The sequence below is a fragment of the Chlorocebus sabaeus genome, chromosome 18 (assembly GCF_047675955.1).
Source record: "Chlorocebus sabaeus isolate Y175 chromosome 18, mChlSab1.0.hap1, whole genome shotgun sequence".
NCBI lineage: Eukaryota > Metazoa > Chordata > Mammalia > Primates > Cercopithecidae > Chlorocebus > Chlorocebus sabaeus.
Window position 1 is genome coordinate 48,067,926 of NC_132921.1, and position 26,144 is coordinate 48,094,069.

The window sequence follows — 26,144 nt, forward strand, 5'->3', positions numbered from 1 at the left end:
ATGTCCCACTCTAGATTAACAACTTACATGCTGTATGATGCAGAATTCAGCTGAGAATTGTTACGTGCTGGAGTGCTCGAACATCTCTGTTTTCTAGGGTGACCAATGTTTTGATCTGACGGGAACTGAGGATTTCTCAGGACTTGGGGCTTTCAGTGCTAAACTGGGTCAGTGTGAGGCAAGCTGCTGAGTCACTTTCTGAGAAAGTTCTGGCTCTGTTGTCAGGTATTTTTGTAGCTCAGGGGTGAGAATACAAATCAGCGTCTCCACTTCTTAGAACAAGCATCACTTCCACCTAATTTTAGAGCACATGGGTTGCCGCATCAACCTCCTGTTTCTAGTGCTTATCAGGGTCTATTCCAAATAGACTTTCCTCTATTCCAAAGCTTTCATAAAAGATCCTGACTGTGACCACTGATATTTAGAAATGTAGCCCGAGGAATACTTTGTCCTCCTTATTTTCTTCATTTCTTCTATAATTTTTGCTCAATCACTTTGCATCAGGCATTGGGTTATGTGATGTTTCCAATGAGTGCAGACACTGCCTACCACAGGGTTAGAATCTGATAAGGCAAATGAGTGAACAAGCACTATTAATAAAGCTTTGTCCCTTCATTAGGCCTGGTCAGATCAGGCGAAAGCTATGGTCCTAGGATAAATTCTGTCAGCTCTGTACAGCTCACCTTCACAGATTTGCAATTTAGCATTCTGCTAAGTGGTCATATGAAGAAGAATGACTTTGTGCTTTTTCAGAAAAAAAATTGAGAACTCTCCCTTACACAGTTCAATATTCATTAAACAGAGATCTGTATAACACAATCAGCTCTTCGTATCTGTGGGTTCTGCATCCACAGATTCAACCAGCCACAGATAACAAATATTCAGAAAAAAAAATAAAAAAATACAAAATTTAAGAAATATGATAAAACAACTATTTGTATAGCATTTACATTGTATGAGTGTTACAAGTAATCTAGAGATGATTTAAACTGTATAGGAGGATGTGCATAAGTTCTATGCAAATACTACATTATTTTACATCAGAGACTTGAGCACCCAGGGATTTTGGTATCAGTTGGTGGGGTGGTTCCTGCAATCTATCCTTGGTGGATACTGAGGGACAATTGAGAGAGTTCGTGGCTGGAAAATCATCTATCTCTGCAGTTGAACAAATATTCTTCCTTGTAGTGGACAGTGAGAGCCAGGAAATGAAGATAAGTTTGACACGCAGTTTTCAGTATCTTTTCTTAGCCTTGATTTAGTTTTCCGGTAAAATGATATTCTCATTTTTATAGTGTTAAAATATTTTAATCTCTCTCCGTCAAGGGCTCTCTTTGCAACAGAGGGAGAATATTTCTTTTCTTCTGTATACTAACCCTTTCAAAGACAGCATTCTTTTTCTATATAAGGCTATAAAGGGGTCAAGCATGGTAGCTAACACCTGTAATCCCAGCACTTTAGGAGGCCAATGTGGGTGGATTGCTTGAGCCCAGGAGTTTGAGACCAGCCTGGGCAACATAGTGAAACCCTATCTCTACAAAAAATACAAAAATTAGTCAGGTGTGGTGGCACACACTTGTGGTCCTAGCTACTTGGGAGGCTGAGGCAGGAGGATCACCTGAGACTTGGAGGTCAAGGCTGCAGTGAGCTGAGATTGTGCCACTGTACTCCACTGTGCGACAGAATGAGACCCTCTCTCGGTAAATAAATAAATAAATAAATACTAGCTGGGCATGGTGGCACATGCCTGTAGTCCCACCTACTTGGGAAGCTGAGGTGGGAGGATCGCTTGAGCCCAGAAGATAGAAGCTGCAATGAGCTATGATTGCACCACTGCACTCCAGCCTAGGTGAGAGAGTGAGAACCTATCTCAAAAAAAAAAAAAAAATAAAATAAAATTAAAAAATAAGAAAAAAGACTATAAAGGATTTTGGTTTTCAGAGGACCATTGTTCTGAAATTGACTATGAATCAGAAAAAAGTTCTTGCCCTAAGCTTCTCTAGTGTTCTACAACCAGGACCGCCCTCTTACTCCTGACTTTTGCCAATGAAATCTTAGGGGAAGGTTCTGAGACTGTGTGGTTCTTAGTGTACATCACAGCATTGCTGCAGTGTCTGATGTCTTAGAAAAACATTTGGTACTGAAAATATCTCTTCACCTTTCTCTAGTCTTCCAGTTCTCTTTTACTAGCACAAATAGTGTTTAAAACAAAAATTTTCATATTTAATATGTGTTGCTAGGGCGACCAGAAGACAGCAGCAGGAATTAAACCGAAGCCAAGAAACTGAGCACAGTTCCTCGGGCAAATCTTAATCTTGGCTGATGCCATATCTGGTGGGGGCGAGCTGAAGTCTACTTCCCTGTGCATAGAGAGAGAAACCTGCTTTTGAAACTCCTTCCAGAAGCATACCATCTTTTCATAAGTGGAAAATGTCTTGTGTTTTGCCTTCTGTTTCTTGTTTGATGGCATGCCTGGTCTTCTTTCCTATTTTTACCTTGTCTGCAGATTTTTCCACCACAAAGAGAGTTCCCAGATAATTATCCACTCTTCTGCCTAGTGAACAAAAGGAAGCATAATCTGGACTAACTAGAGGTTGAGTATCCCAGGTTCTTCTCAGGTTATGGTTGGCTGAGCTACACTTATTGAACACCTGTTGTAAATAACCATCATGAAGATGAAGCCATGTAGGTTCCAGTTGTGGTTTCCCCACGGAGTGTTCCAGGCAAATTGCTCTGTGATTCTGTTTTCTGTATCATTAAAAGAAGAGAATATTACCACCTTCCTAAAATGGGTATTGTGAGGATTATATGGAAAGAAAATAGGTTTTGTGGAAATTGTAAATGTTACCTTAACACTACACCAATGTTAGTTATTTTTTCTCAGTATCTGAAATTTGGGAGGAAAGAATAAAAGAGAGAAATGAACAAGAGGAAGAGAAGGAAGAAGAGAGGGTGTGTGGATTTTTTACCTTGAGATGCTTATACATGCGTGGCAGAGAAACAAAAACAAATGACATGAAATGATGCTGTAAGTTGGGAAATTTTATACATTAGTTGGCTCTGCTGATTGTTCTGATTACCAGTTCATATGGTTTGGCTGCATACCTACTCAAATCTCATCCTGAATTGTAGTTCCCATAATCCCCACGTGTCATGGGAGGGACCCAGTAGGAGATAATTGAATCATGGAATTGGTTTCCCTGATGCTATTCTCATGATAATGAGTAAGTTCTCACAATATCTGGTGGTTTTATAAGGGGCTTCCCACTTCGCTCAGTTCTCATTCTTTTCTCTCCTTTTGCTATGTGAAGAAGGACATGTTTGCTTTTCCTTCTGCCATGGCTGGAAGTTTCCTGAGGCCTCCCCAGCCATCCTGATCTGTGAGTCAATTAAACTTCTTTCCTTTATAAATTGCCTAGTCTTGGGTATGTCTTTATTAGCAGTGTGAGAATGAACTAATACAGTTAATTGGTACTGAGAGTGGAGTGCTGCTATAAGGATACCTGAATGTGGAACACAACTTTGGAATTTGGTAACAGGCAAAGGTTGGAACAGTTTGGAGGGCTTAGAAGTACGTGGGAAAATTTGGAATTCATAGAGACTGAAGGGCTCAGAAGACAGGAAGATGGTGGGGAAGTTTGGAACTTCCTAGAGACTTGTTGAACAGCTTTGACCAAAATGCTTATAGTGATATGGAAAATGAAGTTGACTGAGGTGGTCTCGATGGAGATGGGAAACTTCTTGGGAACTGGAATAAAGGTCACTCTTGCCGTGCAAAGAGACTGGTGGCATTTTGCCCCGCCTCAGAAATCTGTGGAACTCTGAACGTGAGAGAGGTGATTTAGGGTATCTGGCAAAAAACATTTGTAAGTGGCAAAGCATTCAAGAGGAAGAAGAGCATAAACGTTTGAAAATTTGCAGCCTGACTATTGTGATAGAAAAGAAAACCCCATTTTCTGGGGAGAAATTCAAGCAGGATGCAGATATTTGGAAAGATAACAAGGAGCCTAATGTTAATCACCAAGACAATAGGGAAAATGTCTCCAAGGCATGTCAGACACCTTCACAGCAGCCTCTCCCATCACAGGCCTGGAGGCCTAGGAAGGAAAAGTGGTTTCCTAGTCCAGGTCCAGGGCCTTCCTGCTGTGTGCAACTTTGGGACTTGGTGTCTTGCATCTTAGCTACTGTAGCTATGGCTAACAGGAGCCAATGTACATCTCAGGCCATTGCTTCATAAGGTACAAGCCCCAGGCCTTCGCAGTTTCCACGTGGTGTTGAGCCTGTGGGCACACATAAGTCAAGAATTGAGGTTTGGGAACCTCCGCCTAGATTTCAGAGGATGTATGGAAATACCTGGATGTCTAGGCAGAAGTTTGCTGCAGGGGTGGAGCCTTCGTGGAGACCCTCTGCTAGGGCGGTGCTGAAGGGAAATGCAGGATTGGAGCCCTACACAGAGTCTGTACTGGAGCACCACCTAGTGGAGCTGTGAGAAGAGGGCCACAGTCCTCCAGACCCCAGAATGGTAGACCCACTGACAGCTTGCACTGTGCACCTGGAAAAGCTGCAGACACTCTATGCTAGCTGGGATGGGACTATACCCTGCAAAGCCACAGTGGTGGAGCTGCCTGGGGCTGTGGGAGCCCACCTCTTGCATCACTGTGACTTGTATGTGAGATATGGAGTCATAGGAGATCATATTGGAATTTTAGGTTTTAATGACTGCCCTATTCGATTTTGGACTTGCATGGGGCCTGTAGCCCCTTTGTTTTGTCCAATTTCTCCCATTTGGAATGGGCATATTTACCCAATGCCTGTACCCCCATTGTATCTAGGAAGTAACTAACTTGCTTTTGATTTTACAGGCTCATAGGCAGAAGGGACTTGCCTTATCTCAGATGAGACTTTGGACTTGGACTTTTGAGACCATACTGGAATGAGTTAAGACTTTGGGGGACTATTGGAAGGACATGATTATGTTTTGAATTGTGAGGACATGAGATTTGGGAGGGGCCAAGGGCAGAATGATATGGTTTGGCTGTGTCCCCACCCAAATCTCATCTTGAATTATAGTTCCCATAATTCCCACATGTCATGGGAGGGATCTGGTAGGAGGTAATTGAATCATGGGGGTGATTTCCCCCATGCTATTCTTGTGATAGTGAGTGAGTTCTCAGGAGATCTGATGGTTTTATAAGGGGCTTCCCTAACACTTGGTTTTCATTTTTCTCTTGCCTGCTGCCATGTGAAGAAAGAAGTGTTTGCTTCCCCTTCCATCATGGTTGGAAGTTTCCCGAGGCCTCTCCAGTCATACTGAGCTGTGAGTCAATTAAACCTCTTTCCTTTGTAAATTACCCAGTCTCAGATATGCATGAGAATAGACTAATACACCAGTCAAGTGTTTGCCTCAAAATAACCCTAAAAATTATGGTACACCCTGGAAGGACATTTATTTTGTTATGAAGAAAAAAAGAGGCAAAATAGTTCAGAAAATAAGAGTGGCAATCTGGTATGTTTTACAAAAGGATCTAATATACCCAAATTTTCTATCATATGGAATAGCAATTTCACCTCAAAAAAAAAATCATCTCCTTTTTATTTAATTTGAATAGCTAAAATTTAAAAATGCCAGTTTGTTTAAAAACATTTCACATTTAACTCTTACAATTTTTGAGACAAACATGTTAGTTTTACACTTTAATACTTCAGTTGCAAAAATAGTTCATGTTTACTTTAGAACATGCAGAAAATATAGACGAAGAAAGAATGTTTTAAAAATTTATCCAAAGTCCTTTACCCAGGGACAATCACTGTTAATACCTTAAAATATTTTCCACCATTTTTTTCTATTTATAAATCAAAATTATATTCACATGGCATAAAATGTTTTCATTCTCCCCAAATTTCCTTTCTCAGAAACAACTAATTCCACCTCTTTTTAAAGCTTTTTCTTTTTGTATTTACCTCATCTCTAAATAACATATTTGTGTTTCTTCTTGTTTTATAAGTTTTAGGCATTGTCTATGGACTTCCCATTATGGAAAATGGCAGAGAAGTTAGCTCTGCCCCTCTACCATGTATGTGTATCATCTCCCATCTTCTCCACAGAGATTTTGGTTGATTAACATGCCATGCTTACATTATTCTATTGCATATGCTATTTGGAGATGAGATTCAAAGCTGAGATATATGGCTTACTATGATTAGTCTTTTTTCTTTCTCTTTTTTTTTGAGATGGAGTTTCGCTCTTGTTGCCCAGGCTGGATTGCAATGGTGATCTTGGTTCACTTTAACCTCCGCCTCCCAGGTTCAAGCGATTCTCCTGCCTCAGCCTCCCAAGTAGCTGGGATTACAGGTGCCTGCCACCATGCCAGGCTAATTTTTTGTATTTTTAGTAGAGACAGGGTTTCGCCATGTTGCCCAGGCTAGTCTGGAATTCCTGGCCTCAGGTGATCTGCCCACCTTGGCCTCCCAAAGTGTTGAGATTACAGACGTGAGCCACTGCACTGGGCCTTATTAATTTTCTTGAACAATTTGGAGATGAATAATTACCTAGTTTTTCTTTTTTAGTTATTTTCTAAATGTAAATAAGGGTTAATGCAGGTTTTTCTCAGCATGACCATCATACAATTTTGGGAATCTGCTAAGAAATGCAATTGCAAATTTTCAAAAAGTGAAGGAACTTGGATCCCTAAATCAATACTTGGAGGAGAGCTGCCTACTAATCAGGAACTCCCATTTTGGGGTTTAAGCCATTGTTCTATGTGGGTTTAATTTTGTAACAGCTGAGATTATCTTATTTAATTTCTGCACTATAGACCACTTTTCTTCTAGGGTTTTTTCTTTTTTTTTTAAATTTGTCTCTTTGTCTCGGTCTCTAACATTTATGTGAAAGGATCTACTCAAATATCTGGTTATACTTGATTGTCTGCTCCTGTTTAAGAGTGGGGGTCTAAATAGCTGATTTGTAGTCTTAGCATATGAGTGGAGCTGATTGAACACGAGCTTTGCTTTGGGGTGCTTTGCTTGGGCCCATGTCAGTATGTCTAGGGCTTTTCTTTTGGATTGGTCAGATGCCCCAAAGAAGGCTCTTTCATCTCTGATCTGAAGGTAAAGGCCTGACTGCCAGTGTTCTGTGTGTTGAGAAAGGTGGCTGGAGGGTCTCAGAATTTACAATGTATAGGATTACAAAATTCCCATGTGTTTGTACGATACTCATCCTTCAGTTAGGCCTGGTATCCTCTAGAGTAGACCAGACCCCTCTATCTTGCCGTCTCTGTAGTATGAACCTCCTGTTTTCACCAGAGTGGGAGAAGGACTGTCACCCAGTGGGGTGAAGAAGAGAAGAGGATCTAGGATTTGCTTCCTCAGGAGCTTTCAACAAACTCTGTTGTGTGTCCCATTTTCAGAGGTACCTGGTGCCAATTCCTGAGACTTGAGGATTCTGGTTGGTTCTCAGCACAGGAGTCGGCCTGCTCTGATTTGCTAGGTTAGTGATCATGAGCTCATTTGCTTTCCAGTTTCCAAAATGTTATTTCCTCTTCCATTTTCTCCAAATGTGTGCCTTTTAAATATATTATCCAGAAGCTCCTACTCTTTTTTCTGTGCATATTTCTACATAGTTGTATGTTTCATATAAATTTTTAAAATCCCACTTTAATGATTGTTCATAGCAGACACAAGTGTTTGATCCTGTTATTAAGTTCTTCAGTCATTTATAGAGCAGCTTTATCAAGATTCAATTCACACATCATACAATTCATCTATTTAAAGTGTATAAATTAGTGATTTTTTTTAGCATATTCACAGTTGTGCAACCGTTAACATAATCAATTTAAAAATATTTTCATCCTTCCCCAGAAAGAAACCCCATATTCACCAGCAGTCATTCTTCCTTTCTCCACAGCACTAAGCAGACACTAATCTACTTGCCTCTGTGGATATGAATATGCATGTTCTGGACACTTCATGTAAATGGAATGATACAATATGTGGTCTGTTTTGACTGATTTATTTCACCTAGCATAGTCTTTTAAAGGCTCATCCATGTTGTTTCATGTATCAGTATTTCATTCCTTTTTTTTTTTTTTTTTTTTAATATGGAGTCTCACTCTGTCACCCAGGCTGGAGTGCGGTGGTGTGACCTCGCTTACTGCAATTTCTGCCTCCTGGGTTTAAATGATTCTCATGTTTCATCTTAAGTAGCTGGGATTACAGATGTGTGCCACCACACCCAGCTAATTTTTTGTATTTTTGTAGAGACAGGATTTTGCCATGTTGGCCAGGCTGGTCTCAAACTCCTGACCTCAAGTGATCTGACTGCCTTTGCCTCTCAAAGTGCTGGGATTACAGGTATGAGCTACTGCACCCTGCCCATTTCATTCCTTTTTATCATCAAATAATTATTTCATTGCATGTTTATACCAAATTCTGTTTATCCATTCATCAGTTGATGGACATTTGAATTGTTTTCACTCTTTTCATTATTATGAATAAATGCTGGTATAAATATTTATGTACATGTTTCTGTGTATACATGTTTTCATTTTCATAGGAGTAGAATTGTTGGGTCATAGAATTGTTGGGTCATATGGTAACTCTATGCTTAACATTTTTCGGAATCGTCAGACTATTTTCCAAAGTGGTTCCATCATTATACATTCTCACCAGTTCACAACCATTTTAATGTCTATGCATACATATTTATTTGCTGCAAAGTATTGCATTGTTTAGATACACCATGATTCAGTTAACTATTTTCTGTTGTCAGATTTTTAAGTATTTGTATTTGTGTCTAACAAGTTTAATGTCTTTGAAAGTCCATGATGTGGTGCTATTGAGTTGTAAAGCATGAACGTTTTTGAATCTCTCTTCTACCTTCTTCATTGCCCAACCCCTCTGCCTGACTACCCCACCATACACAATCTTTCACAGGTGCATATTTTTAGTAGCAGATATTCCACTTTCCCTAGCATTGACTGACTTTGCTCATTGAATAGGTTTTTAAACAGGTATAACACAGTTTTAAATTCCAGTCATTTTATTCCTAAATAGGCTGAATATATCTTTTCATATTTATCTTTGAGGTAATTTACTTTTGTGTGAATTTTCTGAAAACAAAAAACTATGACCTTCATTTTATAAATAAGGGTCACAAGCTTCAGAAGGGAAAAAGGGAAAGGAAATGAAGTTGTTGATCTTCCATCATGTTCTGGAACCTTGCTAGGTGCTTTGCATGTACCTTTTCACTTAATTTATCTCTGAAAGTAACCAATAGGTAAGATTAAACAAACACACATTGCCATAAAGTGGCAGAGTCATTTTTTAAAGTTTATTTTTACACATCAAAGAGGAGGGAGGGTTTTATAACTTAGCTTTTCTTCCTCTGAAAATAATGGAGGCAGATGAAATTGCAGAAGTCATAAAAGAAAGGCTCCTCTTCCAAAAATAATGATTACATATATCCTTTTCACTAAGAAGCTATTTAGAGAGTCAATAGGGAAATATTTTCTATATCAACTTGGTTGTTATAAGCCTATCAACAATATGTAGATTGTCAGCACCATCTTTGTGGATTGATCTCACCAAATGGAAACTAGGAAAAGGAGCAGGCTTGCGAGGGTGTGTGGAGATGGAAATCAGAATCAACTCTGTGGATTTATTATAGTACTCAACTCCCTTGAGGCTTTTAGAGGAACAGCAAACATGACTTTTCACTCAGTGTTCCTGAAGATTTCATTAAGAACATAGGAGTTCTTCAAGCTTTAAAATAGCAAAGAGATTCTTTGAATATGATTAAATCAATTCAATTCAATACTCATGTGACAGGTTAATTCCCTGTTCTTATCTTACTTGACTTATCCGCTGCATCAACACAGTTGATCACCACCACAGCTCCTGATTTTATTCTTACATTTCTGACCATTCCGTTTCAGTCTCTTTTATTATCTCTGTAGTGATGATGTCAAGATTTGTAGCACCAGTTCAGACTTTCCTCCTGAATTTCAAGCCTGTATTTCCAGCACTCCTCCCTCTTTTCACTTGAATGTTTAATAGGCATCTCGAAGGTATTATGTCCAGAAATTAGCTCCTGAAATTATACCCACCCAAATTCTGCTCTTTCCAGTGTTCTTGGTCTTAGTAGTTTAACTTAATTCTCCCAGTTATTTGGGCTCTCAGACTACTTTATTATCCTTATTTCTTCTCTTTCTCTCACAGACATCCAATCTACCCACAAAATCTGTTGGTTTGACCCTCAAAACATATTTAGAATATAACCATTTTTACTCTACCCTTAGTCTAAACTATCATTATTTCTTTCGGTTTGGATTATTGTGATGATGTCCTAACCAATCTCCCTGAAAAATTATCTGTGAAATTTATTTCTATACATCCAACAGGCACAATGAACTCTAGGTAGAATAAATTCAGTGAGGTCCACATCAAGACACATTGTAATCAAACTGTTGAATGTCAAAGACAGACAATCTTGAAAGCAACAGGAAAGTAGCAACTATCATGTACAAGGGAATCTTAGTAAGATGAACAGTTGGCTATTTATCAGGAACTATGGAAGCCAGAAAACAGTGGACATATTTAAATTGCTGAAAGAAAAAATCTATCAACCAAGAATTCTACATCTGGCAAAATTGTCTTTCAAAAGTGAGGGAGAAATTAAGATATTCCCAAACAAACAAAAGCTGGGGGAGTTCACTGCAAGTAGACCTGCCCTGAAAGAAATGCTATAAGGTGTCCTCAAGTTGAAATGAAAGGACACTAAATGGTAACTTGCAGCTGTATGAAGAAATAAAGATCTACAGTAAAGGTAACTACATGGGCAAATATAAAAGCAAGTATTATTGTGTAGTATAATGGAGAATATATGTGGTCTCTCTGGTCTTTGTACCTGGCTCCTGGCACAGAGCTTCAAAAGCCGTTGGAATTACCTGAGTGACAAGAGTATATCTTTTATGCTAATGAGGTGAATCTCTGTAGGCTCCTAGATAGCTTCAGAATGGGGACTGGTCACTGGAAAGATCAACCACATGATTAGATGATAGCAACATCTGGGAAGGGTATCTTTATGTTTTATATACAGGAATCCTCAAAGTCCAGGTGATGCTAGTTCTGTTGGTCACTGGACTGTATTTTGAGCAGCAAAGAAATAACATTTGTTAAAACTGGTCAGACCATATCACCTGAAGCGCTTATTAAAAATACTGTCCAGATTACCTGACCCTACTCTACATCTGCCAAATCAGAATTAATCAACTTCTCAGGAGGCTTTCATAATTCAATAAATTTGGGAAATGCTGAGGTAGGGCAGAGCTAAATGTGGCGCCTAAGAGATGAAGTGGTGAGTCATTGAAATACAGCCCAAAGGGGTGTGGACAGGAGCTGCTGGGCATGCCCTTGGCTCTCACCTTCAAAGGGAAGTGAGTGGACTGGGTGAGTTCCCTCTCGTGATTATCTCAGGTCAGTATTTGCCTTTGTAATTGATGGAGAACTTCTTTTTTTTTTTTTTTGAGACGGAGTCTCGCTCTGTCGCCCAGGCTGGAGTGCAGTGGCTGGATCTCAGCTCACTGCAAGCTCCGCCTCCCAGGTTTACGCCATTCTCCTGCCTCACCCTCCCCAGTAGCTGGGACTACAGATGCCCGCCACCTCGCCCGGCTAGTTTTTTGTATTTTTTAGTAGAGACGGGGTTTCACCGTGTTAGCCAGGATGGTCTCAATCTCCTGACCTCGTGATCCACCCGTCTCGGCCTCCCAAAGGATGGAGAACTTCTTAATTTCTCTTTCTAGTGCCTCTAGAGTGTTGACAGCTGTTTCCATGGACTTCAAATCAACTCAGCCCTGTGAGCACAGACTTTCAGCACCAGAGTCAGATTCCCCAAAAATGCTATTCTTGAAGTGTAGAGCCAGACTCACAGGTCCTGTAAAGAAAACAGACCTTTGAGCAAGTGAAACACCCAATCTTCCATTGCATGGGACTCACAGAGGTTCTGAGGGAGAGATGTGAATGGAAGGAGTGATTATCATTGTGGACTCTATTTCTTCCATCTCTGCATGCAAGATTTATATCTGTATGTGTTTGTTTTAAAGTTTTACTGAGGTATAATTGATAAACAATAATCTGTACCTATTTAATATATACAATTGGATGAGTTTGGACATACATATACCTGGGAAACCATCACCACAATCAAGGTAATAGACATAGCCATCACCTCCAAAAGTTTCTTTGTGTCCCTTTGTGGTTTGTTTCTGAGATAAGAATACTTAACATGTGGACTCTTGACACTCTCCTTGGATCTCTTAATTTGATTGCTGTTGCTGTCACCACATTGACCTCCTAGGCCTGCTGATCCTCTTTTATCACTAACTCTAGAAAAAAAACAAACCAAACACCACAAATTCATTTATTCAGTAATTCAACATAAAACCATTGAGCACTTAATATTTGCAGAATACGTGGCTAGATGCAGAGGATTCAAAGAATTGAGTGAAGTCACATAAAGTGTTAAGAACAGTGTGCGATACAAACATGAAATATGTTAGCTGTTAGAATTTCAAACTCACTTCCATATCAATTATAATAAGGATTTCCATAAACAGCAGAATAGTATTTTTATCAGATACTCGCAGATGCTAATAAAACAGTAGAATGGTTAAAAACCATGTGTCCCCCAAGGCAAGAGAAGGTGAGCTATTTTGCCTCAGTGGCTCAATATTCCATCAATGGGTCCTGCTTTAAACTGTAAGTACTTACCTGCCTTCCTTCTTTCAACAGACTGACTCCAGGTTGCTTTAGGAAAGATTCATTGAAACAAAGGAATAAAACACCCAAGATATAGTGTTTTTAAAAACATTTTTTAATGAAGAAATAATTCCACTCCAAAATATAGACACACAATTAAATAGTTTAATCACTTCAAAATATAACATGTCCCCAGGAGGTTCCAACACACACACACATACACACAAAACAATACTTAACAGCAATACAAAAATCCATACAATAGTAGTTTTTTTTTTACAATACCAATGAATATTGTGAAATCTTTAGTGTCTCTGAATTATTTCAAATGGTGTCAAATTGCAGTAGTCACAATTAAAAATGTCTTACAGTTAATTCGCCTCAAGATGTGACACTTCGGATTTTTTTTTTCTCTTTTTGGTTCAAAAGTAAAAATGCCCTTTCTTCTAAGGACAGTGGAGTTCTCACTTGTGGCTCCTGGTGTGGAATCGAACCAAGGTGAATGCAGCAACCAAAGGTTGCTGGATTTACAAGATCTATCTATAGTTAACAGCCAAGAACTAATAAGGGTGGACAAAGATGATCAAAATAAAAGCAGACATCAGTGCTAAATTATGATGCAACAGTTTGGCTCATGCATATAAGAAAATACATAGTATATCACAACAAAGGCCACACACTCTTAATGCAATTCAGTTCACATTACTACTTACAAATGAACCTTCCCTGCCTTATAGTAGATCATTCGAGAATCCATTTTTCATAATCTCCAGCACAACTCCCTCTGACCAACCAAACTTACCCCGACTTCCGTCCTGACCAACCACAACTGTTTCCTGAATCCCATGCAGTAGATTTCACCTTCCTCCCCTCCTCCATTAACATGGCGCTGTGGGGGAGGGTTGGCTGTGTTAGACCAGTGCTTATTAATAGGCTACCAGCTCTGATGGAGATGGATGTGCAATTCATTGTGGAACAAGAAAGAAACAACCCCCACAAGATGTAGCTGGATCTAAGGGACACGACAAGTGAAACCTGCTGGGTTTGCACTTAGAACAGGCCCCAAAAGTAAATCTGGAGAGCCAAGGAAAGAAACCCACCAAAAAACACAAAACCCCAAAATAACACACGCCATTTTGTCTCGGTTACAGGACAGGGGTGCTTGAGTCTGGTCTCAGTGCTGACGTGGAGCTAAGAGAAAGAAAAGGTGGCTGGTTAGTCAGAAATTGGTCATTGGCGGCAGTTTCCAGAGTCCTTGCAATGGCTTTATATGATGGTATCAACAACCATGTGATGGAGTTGGTTGGCAATGAAATAGCTATGACAACGGGGAAGGTTATCAGCAGAACAGTTCAAATCTTAGACGAACATTTTGATGTAGAAACACAAAAAAACAACATATGCCAGCTCGGTCCAGTCAGTGGTGGAGTGCCACGTGCAGGATTTAAGTTCTGAGTTCAAGAACTACCTGGCTATGATTTTGAGCTGACAGCATTATAGGTAGCTGGGATGTAGTGGTTTTCAGTACTGAGTATGAGGCACCAGTGGCCACCTGCTCCATCTAGAGAGGTATGGGTTCACAGAGGATGGGCAGTGGAAAAGAGATGAACATTAAGACACCCCAACAAAACCCGCAATAAAAATCAATCTGTGCAAAGAAATCTGAGAACTGTGCAGTTGTGCCACTTTGGTGTCAGCCTGTGCTCAGGGACATTTTTCAGGCGGGTTCTCTGGAGAGATGTATGATTAAGTACGTCAAGGGACAGGATGGGCCTCTCACTAATGCCAATCGAGCGCTTTATCCCCAAGGCAAGCGATTTGGTTTCAAAGGGCAGCCAAGGAGATGATGTCTGACCAAATGCAGACATGTGAACATCGTACAGCCGCCCTCTGCAGAGGGGGCATGAAGATGTCAGGACTCGGCTGGGCATCCACCAACTACGAACTTTTTGTGTAGGTTTGGAGAAGGTTTTTGCCAGTCCCAGAAGCAAAAGTGAATCACAGAACCTTTCCTGCTTATTCTGAATAAGGCCTTTTCAGAGACTTTATTATACGAACTTCATTCTAAAGCAGTAGTTCTCAACCTTTAGCGAGCATCAGAATCACCTAGAGGGTTGATTAAAACAGATTTCTGGACCCACCCCAGAGCTTCTGATTCAGTAGGCCTGAGGTGGGACTTTAGAATTAGTATTTTGGAGACCTTCCTAAGTGTTGCAGATGCTGCTGGTCCAGGGGACACACTTTGAGAATTATTCTAAAATGTTCTCTCCTTTCTTTTAAAGGAGAGACAGGAATTCCAGAGAAACTGCTAAGTTAAGCCTAATGTGTTGAATATGTCGCAGGCTTTTTTTAAAAAATCAAATCTTGAAGCAATTAGAAGATTACTTTTTCATTTTCCCCAGAATTCCCAAAGGAGGTCTTTAGAGCCCTCTATAGAGGGTCCTTAGAAAAGACTATCCCAGTCTTTTATCCTCTTGTCTTTGATAGTTCTGTTGCACTTCAGCTTTTCACTGAGTGCAAAATCCCAACTCAACTTAGATGAGCCTGTCTCCTTTCACATGACCACAGAAGGCTACATGCAGAACACCAGGTGGCCAGCTAAGGCAATCAACATTCAGAAATAAAAGGAGAGAGAACGTTTGCAAGCGCACTTTAAGCCTGTACATTTAAAGCTGAAGGCCTCCAAACAACTTGATAGGGGAACTTGTGAACGAGCAGTGCTGTTAAAGACATGCTTCCTAAAGCCAAAACGAGAGGAACAAGACCATGGAAGAGCAGAGATAACTTTAGTCCGTTTGGGGATCTTATGGCACCTGTGGTTTATAAACAGCTTTAGTAACGAGTATTTCAAAACATAGTTCACAGTTTTTTAAGAAGATCTGTGCTGATTTTTAAAAACTAGATTCTATATAATTTGAATGTTGCCTTTTTTGAATATGGTATCTATTTGGAAAAAAATATTTACACTAAATTCTATGGCTGATTTGTTAGAGTATCTTGAAAGAAAACAACCCCAAGTTGGAAAGAGGCCCCAAAGAATAGATTATTCCTGGTGTGTTTGGTTCAAGTCACTGCTCACAGAGACTTGGAGTCAACTACAGACCGTGCAGGCCAAGGACCCTTCTTGGCTTCCAGGCTCTGAGTTTGTACACTCAGGAACCAAATTCTTCAGGGTTAGTGAATGATTGCAAGTGGTTGTTTTTTTCCAATTGCTGTGAAAAAAAATGTACAGTGTATAATAAACTGTTTTGCTAAAATCCAAACAATTCAGAAATCAAACGTCTAGCTATAAACAGTATTAATATTGTCATTGTAAACTGAACAGGTTCAATATCATGTGCAAAGGTTTAAAATGCTTGTTAATACTGCCATTGTGTATAACAGCAGCATGGGTTTTCAGCCTGTGTTTGTTTGCTTTTTAACCAGAGATGAACCATGTTACAGAGGATGTAGCTGATAAGTTAACTTTGAACAAAAGTCTTTTTTTTTTTTCCTTCTCGAAACACACACCTATGCACTAAAAATCTTAGAACAAAAAGTTAGCTGCACTATAGTCATCAGAACACATCTTTAGGGGTGGGGGGTTTGTCGGGAGCTGCTGGGTGTGGTGGCTCCTCTCTTCGGTGAGGCTGCTGCCAGGCTGCTGTCTTCCTCCTCTGTGTGGCCACAGGGCTCTCCATCATCACCAGTTTTCATGTTACTTTCATCATCTGTCTGACTATAGCTTGCCTGGGAATAAGGAATGTGTAATTTTTTTTAAAGATGCAAATTGTTTCTAAATTAGGGTTATGAAGCTTAGGATCCCCCCCCTTTCCCCAATACAGACGAAAGCACACATGCGCGCACACACACACACACACAGGCACACACACACTCCTTTCCTATGACAATCAGGAATTAATGTCCTAGGACACTGTGTGCTATTGCATCTTCTGGAAGAGAGGACAGGAAGTCCTCTATGTGGATCTCTTTCTTAGTGGGTACCGGAGGCGTCTGGAGGGGAAAAGCCACACAAACGGAAGTATTTGTGCTGTCCTTTGGACAAAGAGATAAAACCAGTGACCCATCATTAGGATGCCATGTTGGTTTTTAAAAAATCTACTGTGGATGGTCCAATCCTCTATTTTCCATTAGGATGTGAGTGGCCAAGGAGAGTGGTGTACCATGTGGCCAGAGGATGTAAGAGGGACAAATTCAATACCTAAGTGGGCCAAAATTGAGTCCTGGAGGACGCTAAGCTGAGTGCCATTATGTATACTGTTTCTTCAGAACTAGCTAGTTGAAAACCAATAAGCCAGGTTTTAAACTATTCACTCTTTTTAGTATTGTATGTTGATAAGGGCGTACTTATTTTCAAATAGGTCTAAAGCTCTTTTTGAGCAGATGTTGCATCTTCTCTGTCTCTGGCATCCACCTTCTGCCCCTTCCCCATGCAAGGCTCCCTCTGCCTTCGCGGATGGCTAATGTCAAGCTGATGAACTGGCTTCAGACCCTTGGATAAGAGACACATATACTTTGGGATAATTTCTGGTCTTGCAGTATAGTCAGGAAGTCTAAACAGAAATATTTTAATAAAATAAACTGGTCTAAAATGTACCTGTACTTCTTGGTTACATTAAGAAAGAGTACAATAGGATAGAGCCAGCTGCAAAAATGAAAAGCCACTAGTTTTTATAACATTCTATCAGGTTTTAAATGAATTTGCCTATGTGGCTGATTGAATGACAGGCTGGTTGTTGTTCAGAGTTCTGTGGAATTCCAGCTAGGTAGACTACAGGATGCAGTAAATGGCAAAGACTACAACTGTCTAATTTTTCACTGCTAAATTTGCAACAAAAGATTTAAAAAATGGCCTAGGAACTTCTAGCGTACTGACATTTTTGGCTTTTAGGTACAAAATGCTACTTTTTATCTGAGTTTAAGGCAAGCACATTTTATTAGACTTTCAAAAATATTTTTCTAAGAACTAGCTACTGATGTTTAAATAATGTGCAGAACAACAATGATCAAATTGCTGAAGCTAAGAGAAAGAAAATGCTATTAAAGGAAAAGGCCTGCCCCTTGGGACTAAGTTTGTTATAACTGGAGTGAATATTTTCAGAAACAGCTCCTGGGAATTTTTTCGTTCTAGTTGTCATGAGTCAGGAGAGCATGTGGTGTGGCACTCTCAAATCCAAGAGAGGAAGAATAGAGAGTGGTCAGTGAGCTCCTTCCTCACTGCTCATAAAGTATATAATATGATCATAGCAATTACTCCGCGATTGTCACTTGCTTAATTTTAACCTGAGGACTGAGACAGGATGTCAGTAGCATTTGCACTAGCATGTATTCTTTCTTAATTAGTATGTCATTTAACAGATCTTTGTTCCTTTTTCAAATTATTAATAGCAACCAGCATTGATAGCATTACTGTCCACTGCACCATAGACTTACATAGATTCCATGGTTGGGAAAGCTCAAATGTTTGGGCCAGTGCAGTCAGAATCCTTTGAGAGGTATATTTGCTTTGAACTATCATGGGGGTATCTAATTGGCTATTAACTGGAGCCAGAGAAAAAAATCTAGACTTATGGAACAGTGTGGCCCACAGTGTGCCAAGTCATCACACGTAGCTGCGTCCTAGCCTTGTTTATAAAAGTAGAAGAGAGAGAAAGCCAGTTCTGGGTCCCAGTGTTTCCCGTACACTTAGGTAAACACTATGGCAGCTGCCAGGTGTTGAAGTGCTATAAAGCACTGAACATAGGGGCAGGCATACATGTGAATGTTCATAATAAATGATAATGTGCCTTGCACTATGCCAAGCTCTTTAAAAACTATATCCCAGTGAGTAGGATATGGTTTTTAATACGGGCCTCTTCTGTGGTGATACATAATACCAGCCTCTTCTGTGAGGCTATTATGCAATATGTTGTATAGAGGAAACTGAGGCTAATACAGATTTAATAATTTGCCCAAAGTTTTGCTGCTAGGATTTGGTGAAATCCATATTTGAAATGGGTCTATTAGAGTCTGGCGCCTAAGGTTCAGACCACTACAGTCAAGTGATTCTGCCAGTCCAGTGCTAATCTCTCTGCATTAAAAAATTACTGCGGATTCTCCACATATTTAGGTAGGGCTTTGGAGTGGTTTCACATGCCGTGAAAATCGTATTTTAAATTAATTTATATACTGCTGAATTCCACAATGGATTTGAATCAGGTATTCCAAAAACATACGGCTGCAGAATTTTTCCTCCGTTTAGGCTCTTTTGTTCTTAATAATGCATGGTTCTTCTTTCACTCATTGAGACACACACATTTGATCTCTTGAGCCCTAGGTATAGTATGACTAGTAAGCTGGCCCATCTCTAGAGGTACTGACTTTTCCTTTTCAAGTGCTAGAGCGGCTACAAACTCTGATATTGTCATGGATTGGTGATGTGACAAACTTATTGGTAAGTTTCATAGCCACAGAAGATTACTGGAACATCTCTAGGTTTAGAAGTTTTGTGCCAATTTCCCTAGCTAATAGAGTAAGAAGTCAACTCCAAGGATGTCTGGCAAATCTCCACTAGTTTATAATGAAACACTCCATAGACTGAGATGATTCTTTGATATCAGCAGGGAAGGAGGATATTTTATCACATAGAAAGAAATGACTAAGAGAAGTGATTGTGAATTTACATTACAAGTTATCAGAATTGAGTGTACAGTGGCCGTATTTCCTCCTAAATAAGACGGTACTTACTTGAGAGGAGTGTGATAAAAGGATATTGCATTCAACCTTGCAAGCTGACCTGTGGGTGACAAAGGACATAAACGAGAAAGGTGACACGTCAAGTCTGTGATGCAGTCAAGCTGGTGAATTATTTGGCAGGAAGCCATGCACAAAGACACAGAGAGAGAGTCTATTGAATGAGAGTAGCATTCCAATCCATCCAGCAACCATATGCTCACGGAGCATTCAAGGAAAACCACTTTGACATCCTCCAGGGCATATGTTTTGAGTGGAGATACACAGGCTTGTTATATTCTCCCAGCCTCTTCCCTGTCCTTTTCTTAGAAGTCATGAGGCATGGAAAAGAAAGGAGAAGGAGAGGGAGCTTAATATTTACGAGCGATGGTAAAACCTCCAGTTGAATCTTAAGTCATTAGTAGAAATTCCCTTCATTTTACACATAGAAGGTTACATTTTTAATTCATTCAAATGAATAAAAATCTAATATTTTATATGGAACAGTGTAAGCCTGCCTCCCTTAAAGAAAAAAAAAAAAAACCCTAGAATTTCAGCTACTGCTGCCACTGAAATACAGAAAGTGACATGAGCTCAAAGAGGGAGGCCTAATAGACACTTCTGATAGCATGAACCAGAACACTGGTTATTTAGTCACATTTTTCTTTCTTTCTTTCTACACAGCAGAGCCTAATGAGATATGTGTAGGAATGCCATCCCTCAGAGTTCCCAGAGATGCCCTGGCAGTTTTATTCCAGGCTGGTTTCCTTCTGTGGAGGAGCCACAGAAGGCGCAAGGAAAACTGCACTCTCCACGGGTTTGCAATCAGACAACTTTGTTTCTGAAGCGTGGGAGCATGGCTCTACATATATAGTCACTTATGTTTTTCTTTTTCCCTCTTTCCTTGGTATGGCTAGACCAACATTTTAGTTGCTTCTGAAATGTGGTTGTTAAACTGAAAAGGCAAATGGAACATTCCAAAGAGGCAAAACTTTGTTTTTATATTTCTGGGATGGAATTGGTGGGCTTCCGTTTCTCTCCTGCTACAATCTTCTTGGAAAAATATTTCAAGGCTTTATCTATAGACATATGAAAAATAGGAGATAATTTATTCTTTCTGCTTCTCTCTCTTTTTTTTTTTTTTTCCAATAACAAAGTAAGAGAGGGCACTGCTGCCCTAATAATATGCAGAAAGGCTGGGTATGGTGGCTTATGCGTGTAATCCCAACACTTTGGGAGGCCGGGGTGGGAGGACTGCTTGAGACCAGAAGTTCAATACCAGCTTGAACAACATGGTGGACCCTGTCTCCACAACAAATAAAAACATTAGCCAGGTGTGGTAGTGTGCACCTGTAGTCCCAGCTACAGGAGGCTGAGGTGGGAGGACCACTTGTGCTCAGGAGTTCGAGGCTGCAGTAAGCTATGATCATGCGACTGCACTCCAGCCTGGGCAACAGAATGACCCTGTCTCAAAAAGAAAAAAACAAAAACAAAAACAAAAACAAAACAAAAAACCAAAAGAATGTGCAGAAAACTTGTCTGGCCATTCGACAGAAAGTCTGACAGGATAAAATAACCAATGAGGCCCAGGAAAATGCTGGTCTCAACCAGGCAAACATCCCTGAAATACTAGAACCCCAAGCAAACACCTGTGAATTAAAGGGAAAAGGAACACATGAGGAAGACAAACAAGGCAATAGAACGTTCTCCACGGCAAAATGCGTGGCCTTTAGGATGAGTCGCTGGTTACATTTATTCCCAATTGTATATGTCATGTTCAGTGAATTTCCAGGTGGCTGACACACTCCAGTACATCTGAAAATCTGTCTGTCCACACCTTGCTGAACACAGGCCTGCAGTTCCCCCAACATTTCTCCATGAGGTTTGCCATTCTCCTACTTACACTTGGCATGAGGTGGGCAATGAGGAAGGCTGAGGGCAAATAATTTGAGGTAGGTGATGGGTTTATGATTATTCAATTTTCTTGTGCCCTGCTCTTTGCATCCATTAAAAATAATTATGAGAAAAAGCATCTTTCTTAATGGGCCTGAAAGAGTTTGGACTGTTAGTGACCATGTTTTTTTCCAATATAAAAGAAGGCCACTTATCACTTTCTATGGCAGAATTTAAAAGAATACATGGTGAGTGACAGTTATAAGAAGTGGGTGCAGTGGCTCACACTTGTAATCCCAGCACTTTGGGAGGCTGAGGTGGGCGGATCACGAGGTCAGGAGTTTGAGACCGGCCTGGCCAATATGGTGAAACCTCGTCTCTACTAAAAAAATACAGAAATTAGCTGGGCGTAGTGATGCGCACCTGTAGTCCCAGCAACTGGGGAGGCTGAGGCAGGAGAATTGCTTAAACCCAGGGAGGCAGAGGTTGCAGTGAGCCAAGATCACACCACTGCACTCCAGCCTGGGTGACAGAGTGAAACTCTGTCTCAAAAAAAAAAAAAAAAAAAAAAAAAAGAAGCATTTAATATTTGTACTGTCTAGAAGACATGGATTAAGGAGTAAAATCAGCATATTTTGGAAAGGGAGGGTGGAAGGAAGGAGAAGGCCCTGATTCTGCAAGTCATGTCAAAGACCCAGCTACCAAGGGGTTGAGGCAGAAGAGGTGGGGTGGGTGGGCCTGGATCCCGGTACCTGATAGGCTTCATCCTGCAGCTTCTGTTTCAGGTATTCCTCCATCTTGAGCTCATTCTCCAGCTGCCGGACAGAGTCATTTTCATAGTTTTCATCATCAGGCCGCACATAGGGATCTGCATCCTCCGTAACCCTGAGAATAAACCACAGATGACATTTTAGAGTGAATCTTAAAAGAGAATTACAAGTGGGATTTGTGTGTGAGCTGTAGTTTAATGGCACCTTTATTTCTCCTTAGTTCTCCAAGTCACTTTCATGTCTTCTTTAGTAATACCTAAAGAAAAACTTGGAAACATTTTGGAGGTTGGAAGCAATATATGATCAAGGTATTTTCATACACAATTTTTTTATGGCAGTTGTGGTCATAGGTCATCTCTCTTTTCCTAGGGTTTACTGAAATGGGTTGGTCCTTTAAATGTTCTATATTTTTAAAAATGGCAAACATCTTTTGAGGGGATACAAAGTTTTCCCAATCTGAGGGCTCTTTTTATTCTTCTTCAAAATAGAACCCAAGATCACTTTCTGTATGGAGAGTGAGCCCTCTAGTGAAGTAATGCTTAAGGACATTTGGTTTTAATTTAATCTCTTTTGTGTTACCCACACATGCACATACACATATGAATGCACACCACATTCATGCCTTATTTTTACAGAATTAAGTCTAAGAATATCAGCTAGTCGATGCCAGGAGGGCTACTAACCCATAACTCTTGATATTAGCTCTAAATCTGAAAAAAAAAAAGCATTTTAATTATCCAATTCCACTCTGAAATAAATAGTTAAAAATGACTTCATTCCCTGACGTGGGACTCTGTCTCCATCTATTCATCCTAGACTATGCAAAGCTCTTCATGGGACTGGACGTAAGCTTGCTACCTAAATCAGAGGACTAAAAGATTCTCAGGGTAAAACACAAGGACATGTTTAGACAATAGAGATATTAAATTATTCCCTAAAATGAAATAAGTGGTCAAGAAGAAGTTTCTAGGCTGGAACTTGAACGTCGTTGTTCATGTTTATTTATAGCTGTACAACATGTTCTGGTTATTTTTGGAGGTTTGGGGCCAGCCTAAATGGGTCTGCCTAGGCCTCTGTTAACTTTCCTTCCCTAACTCCTGAGTCACATGTTGGTAGCTGGTACTGGCACTCAGCGTACCAGGGCTAGCAGATTAGGGTGGCCTCAACAGTCTTGGACTTCAGAATTGGGACAAGGAAATTCTAGCTAACTGCCATATAAATGCTTAATAATAAAAAGTCAAGTAGATATGCATTTATCAGACAAAACAGATGACAACTAATTCACTATTTTGAATAACAAATCCAACAATTCTAGAATACAGAAGAAAGGACAAGAAAGCAAACTCTATTAAGCAGCAGCGTACTGCCATGTTAAGTCCCATTATAATGGTTTTGTTTTGATCCTATTCTCTGCTGCTTCACAGCTGACTCTTAGACCACAGCTCTTGATAATTCTCCATGATTACTGATCGTTTATTCACTGCTTGGATTGGGAGCCAAACACCAGAAAGGCCTCTGGTTAGTTTCTTCTCTGAGTCTTTAATATGGCCAGTTTATTTTTATACACTAGTCTGAAGTACTTTTCGTATTAAGCAACACCACCCTTCTGTAGTATTTTTAGCGTTCAGACACTCCCTACCCCAGCTTTTGGGTCAGCCTTTGCCCACGTTTCCCGTAACTCCATGAACCATGGTCTCTTAATGGGCCACTTTCTTCCCTTCTTTTGTTTTCCTCCTTTCCCTCCCAAGTTGGGCTCTGCAGCTCTGTCCCAGCTTTGCCTTTGTTTCTCAGCTTTGGTTTTCTCTGCTGACTACTTTGAGCTGATCCAGGGTCACAGAAAGTCTAGTGGGGACGTCACTGATGCTGCTGGTTTCTGACAAGCTCCAGAACTGGGTGGAAACTTTCACAAATAAGTCTTTAGAGGGTCAGATGTATACATATTCAACAAGTCAACCAAACTTGATTTCTTTATAATGAGATTTTATACATGTACTTATTTCAATTCCAAATACTTATATGATGTTGTTTACACCAATTCTGAACAGAGACCTCTCCAATGTCATGGTATCCTCTAAGTGCAAATACAATAAGTTCAAAAGATAGGATGATTTATCTCCTGAAGTAGTCTGAGTCCTAAAAGGGTGGCAGCAGTTTTTTAATACTATTTTGTATAGAACTAGCACTGTGCCTTGGGCAAGGCAGGCTCTTGATAGGCACTGGTTGGTTTAGGTTATTGATAACTCTCTGGAAGTTGTAAGAGGGGAGATATTACAATGCTGAATTTAAATGTAGCACCATTCTGTATCTCTGGCAGAAAAGAAAACTATGTCACCCCTTTTGAAGGTTAAAAAAAAAACCCTAAACAATTATGCTTTTACTTTCTTATTGCCTCCTACGGATTGTTTTGTTACTGAGAAAATGCCTCCAAGCGGAAGATACTCACATGTCGCCACGCATGGTACTTGTGGTAGCTCCACTGTGAATATACCCAGGTTTTCGAGCATGGATTTGCGCTAGAAAAGCCTTTTCAGAGGTTGGTGAGGGAACAAGATCCTCAAACTGAGTCCGTGCAAATTCAGAATCCACATTACTCTCTGTTTCACTCCCAACCTCTGGCAGATACAATTGAAGAAATAAAGAGTGACTTGTTAGATTTTTTTATGACCTGCAAATAAGGGAGTAGGCTTAACAAATCAACCTGTGCTGTGTAAAATGTTAACCAGTTATCATATTTTAATCAAGTACATTTTAATTTTTTCAAAATAAGAATTGATATTGACATGAATTACTATAAAATCAGTTGGTATACAGCATTTTTTAAATCTCAGAAATGTTATGAGGAATTTTTGCCATCTTAGTAACTGACTTAACTTTTTAAAACTTCTGGTTTTTCCCTTCTGTAAGAGTCTTAACTAAAATTGTTACTTTTGCTTAATATTACACTAATTTAAGAAATATGAGTTAAAACCTAAACCTAACCATAAAGTATTCACCTAAAATGCCTAAAATATGAACTTAAAATATGAAGTGAACCCTATCACTTAATACTTCAAAGAATTATGAGTATAAACTAACAGTGCTTAAGACTTCTACACCAAGGATAACTTCGTACTCATCATTTGCTAGGGGCGTGACTACCTGCCATTAATCATGATGTATTAACTACTATCATTTAATTCTGTTTGGTAATCTTAATTTAAATTAGTAGCAACAATTTTCAATTGAGAGGCTTTAAGAAAGTTAAGTCCAGGATTTTTTTAATTCTGAAGTTTTATTTCTTATAGCTGTTGTAATCTCAACTATAAGACCATAGTCTTGCCAGACAAATCTCTTGCTAGGTCGGCCTTAAGGAATAGATGGAGATGCATTAGTAACTGGTAGGATATTTATCTGCATATTCATACTGCTAAAGTTTTGAACACTCTTTGTAGTATTAGGAGGATAAAAAGTCTCCTTAAATCTTATGCATTTATTTCTGGGCAGATCTATCTTCAGAGATACTGCAAAGGTAAATTTCAATTTGAAATTCAAATTCAAATGATCAGGCGTTCTAAATTAATGAAACCTAAATAGATAAGGGCTGGAAATCCCAGCACTTTGGGAGGCTGAAGCAGGATGATCATTTGAGCCCAGGAATTCAAGACCAGCAAGACCCCATCTCAAAAAATAAATAAATAAATAAACATTTGACCCTATAAAATAACTTTAGCATCACGTTGTTTTAGGTCACCATAGATGTGAACAGTGGCTATCTTTGGCTTCCAGAATTGTAGGTCAGTTTGAATATTTTTCGTTGTTCTTTTCTGCCTTTTTCAAACTTTCTACATTGAGTATGTATTAATAGCCTTTTAATAAGCAAACTATAAACATTACTTAAAAAATCGGAATAGGCCAGGCATAGTGGCTCACGCACTTTGGGAGGAAAAGGCAGGAGGATCACTTGAGGCCAGGAGTTTGAGACCAGCCTGGGAAACATAGCAAAGACTCTGTCTCTATGAAAACACAAACAACATTAGC

General features: G+C 39.7%; 1 protein-coding gene and 1 long non-coding RNA gene across 24 annotated transcripts in view; one reads left to right on the forward strand and one right to left on the reverse strand.

The window, feature by feature from the left end:
- The first annotated feature begins 616 nt into the window (after positions 1–616).
- LOC140708997 (uncharacterized) lies at positions 617–8,423 on the forward strand. 2 transcript variants are annotated; one of them, XR_012089310.1, is made up of 3 exons: positions 617–5,317; positions 7,407–7,486; positions 7,904–8,423. It is a non-coding gene; the product is annotated as an uncharacterized lncRNA (long non-coding RNA). The 2 variants fall into 2 exon arrangements; XR_012089311.1 differs by having other exon boundaries at positions 617–3,380; positions 5,249–5,317; positions 7,407–8,423.
- A 4,424-nt stretch (positions 8,424–12,847) lies between these two features.
- Positions 12,848–26,144, reverse strand: part of DTNA (dystrobrevin alpha) — a 394,437-nt gene continuing 381,140 nt past the window's right edge. For 9 of the 22 annotated variants that reach the window (XM_007974295.3, XM_007974297.3, XM_037982386.2 and 6 more), the window contains 4 exons: positions 24,571–24,739; positions 22,110–22,242; positions 19,480–19,528; positions 12,848–16,482 (listed from right to left, as the gene is read on the reverse strand). In XM_007974295.3, the coding sequence (XP_007972486.1) occupies positions 19,511–19,528; positions 22,110–22,242; positions 24,571–24,739 (320 nt within the window). In that variant the 3' untranslated portion in view covers positions 12,848–16,482; positions 19,480–19,510. The remainder of the gene's footprint in view (positions 16,483–19,479; positions 19,529–22,109; positions 22,243–24,570; positions 24,740–26,144) is intronic. The other 13 variants (XM_037982388.2, XM_037982393.2, XM_037982389.2 and 10 more) reach the window with 2 other exon arrangements.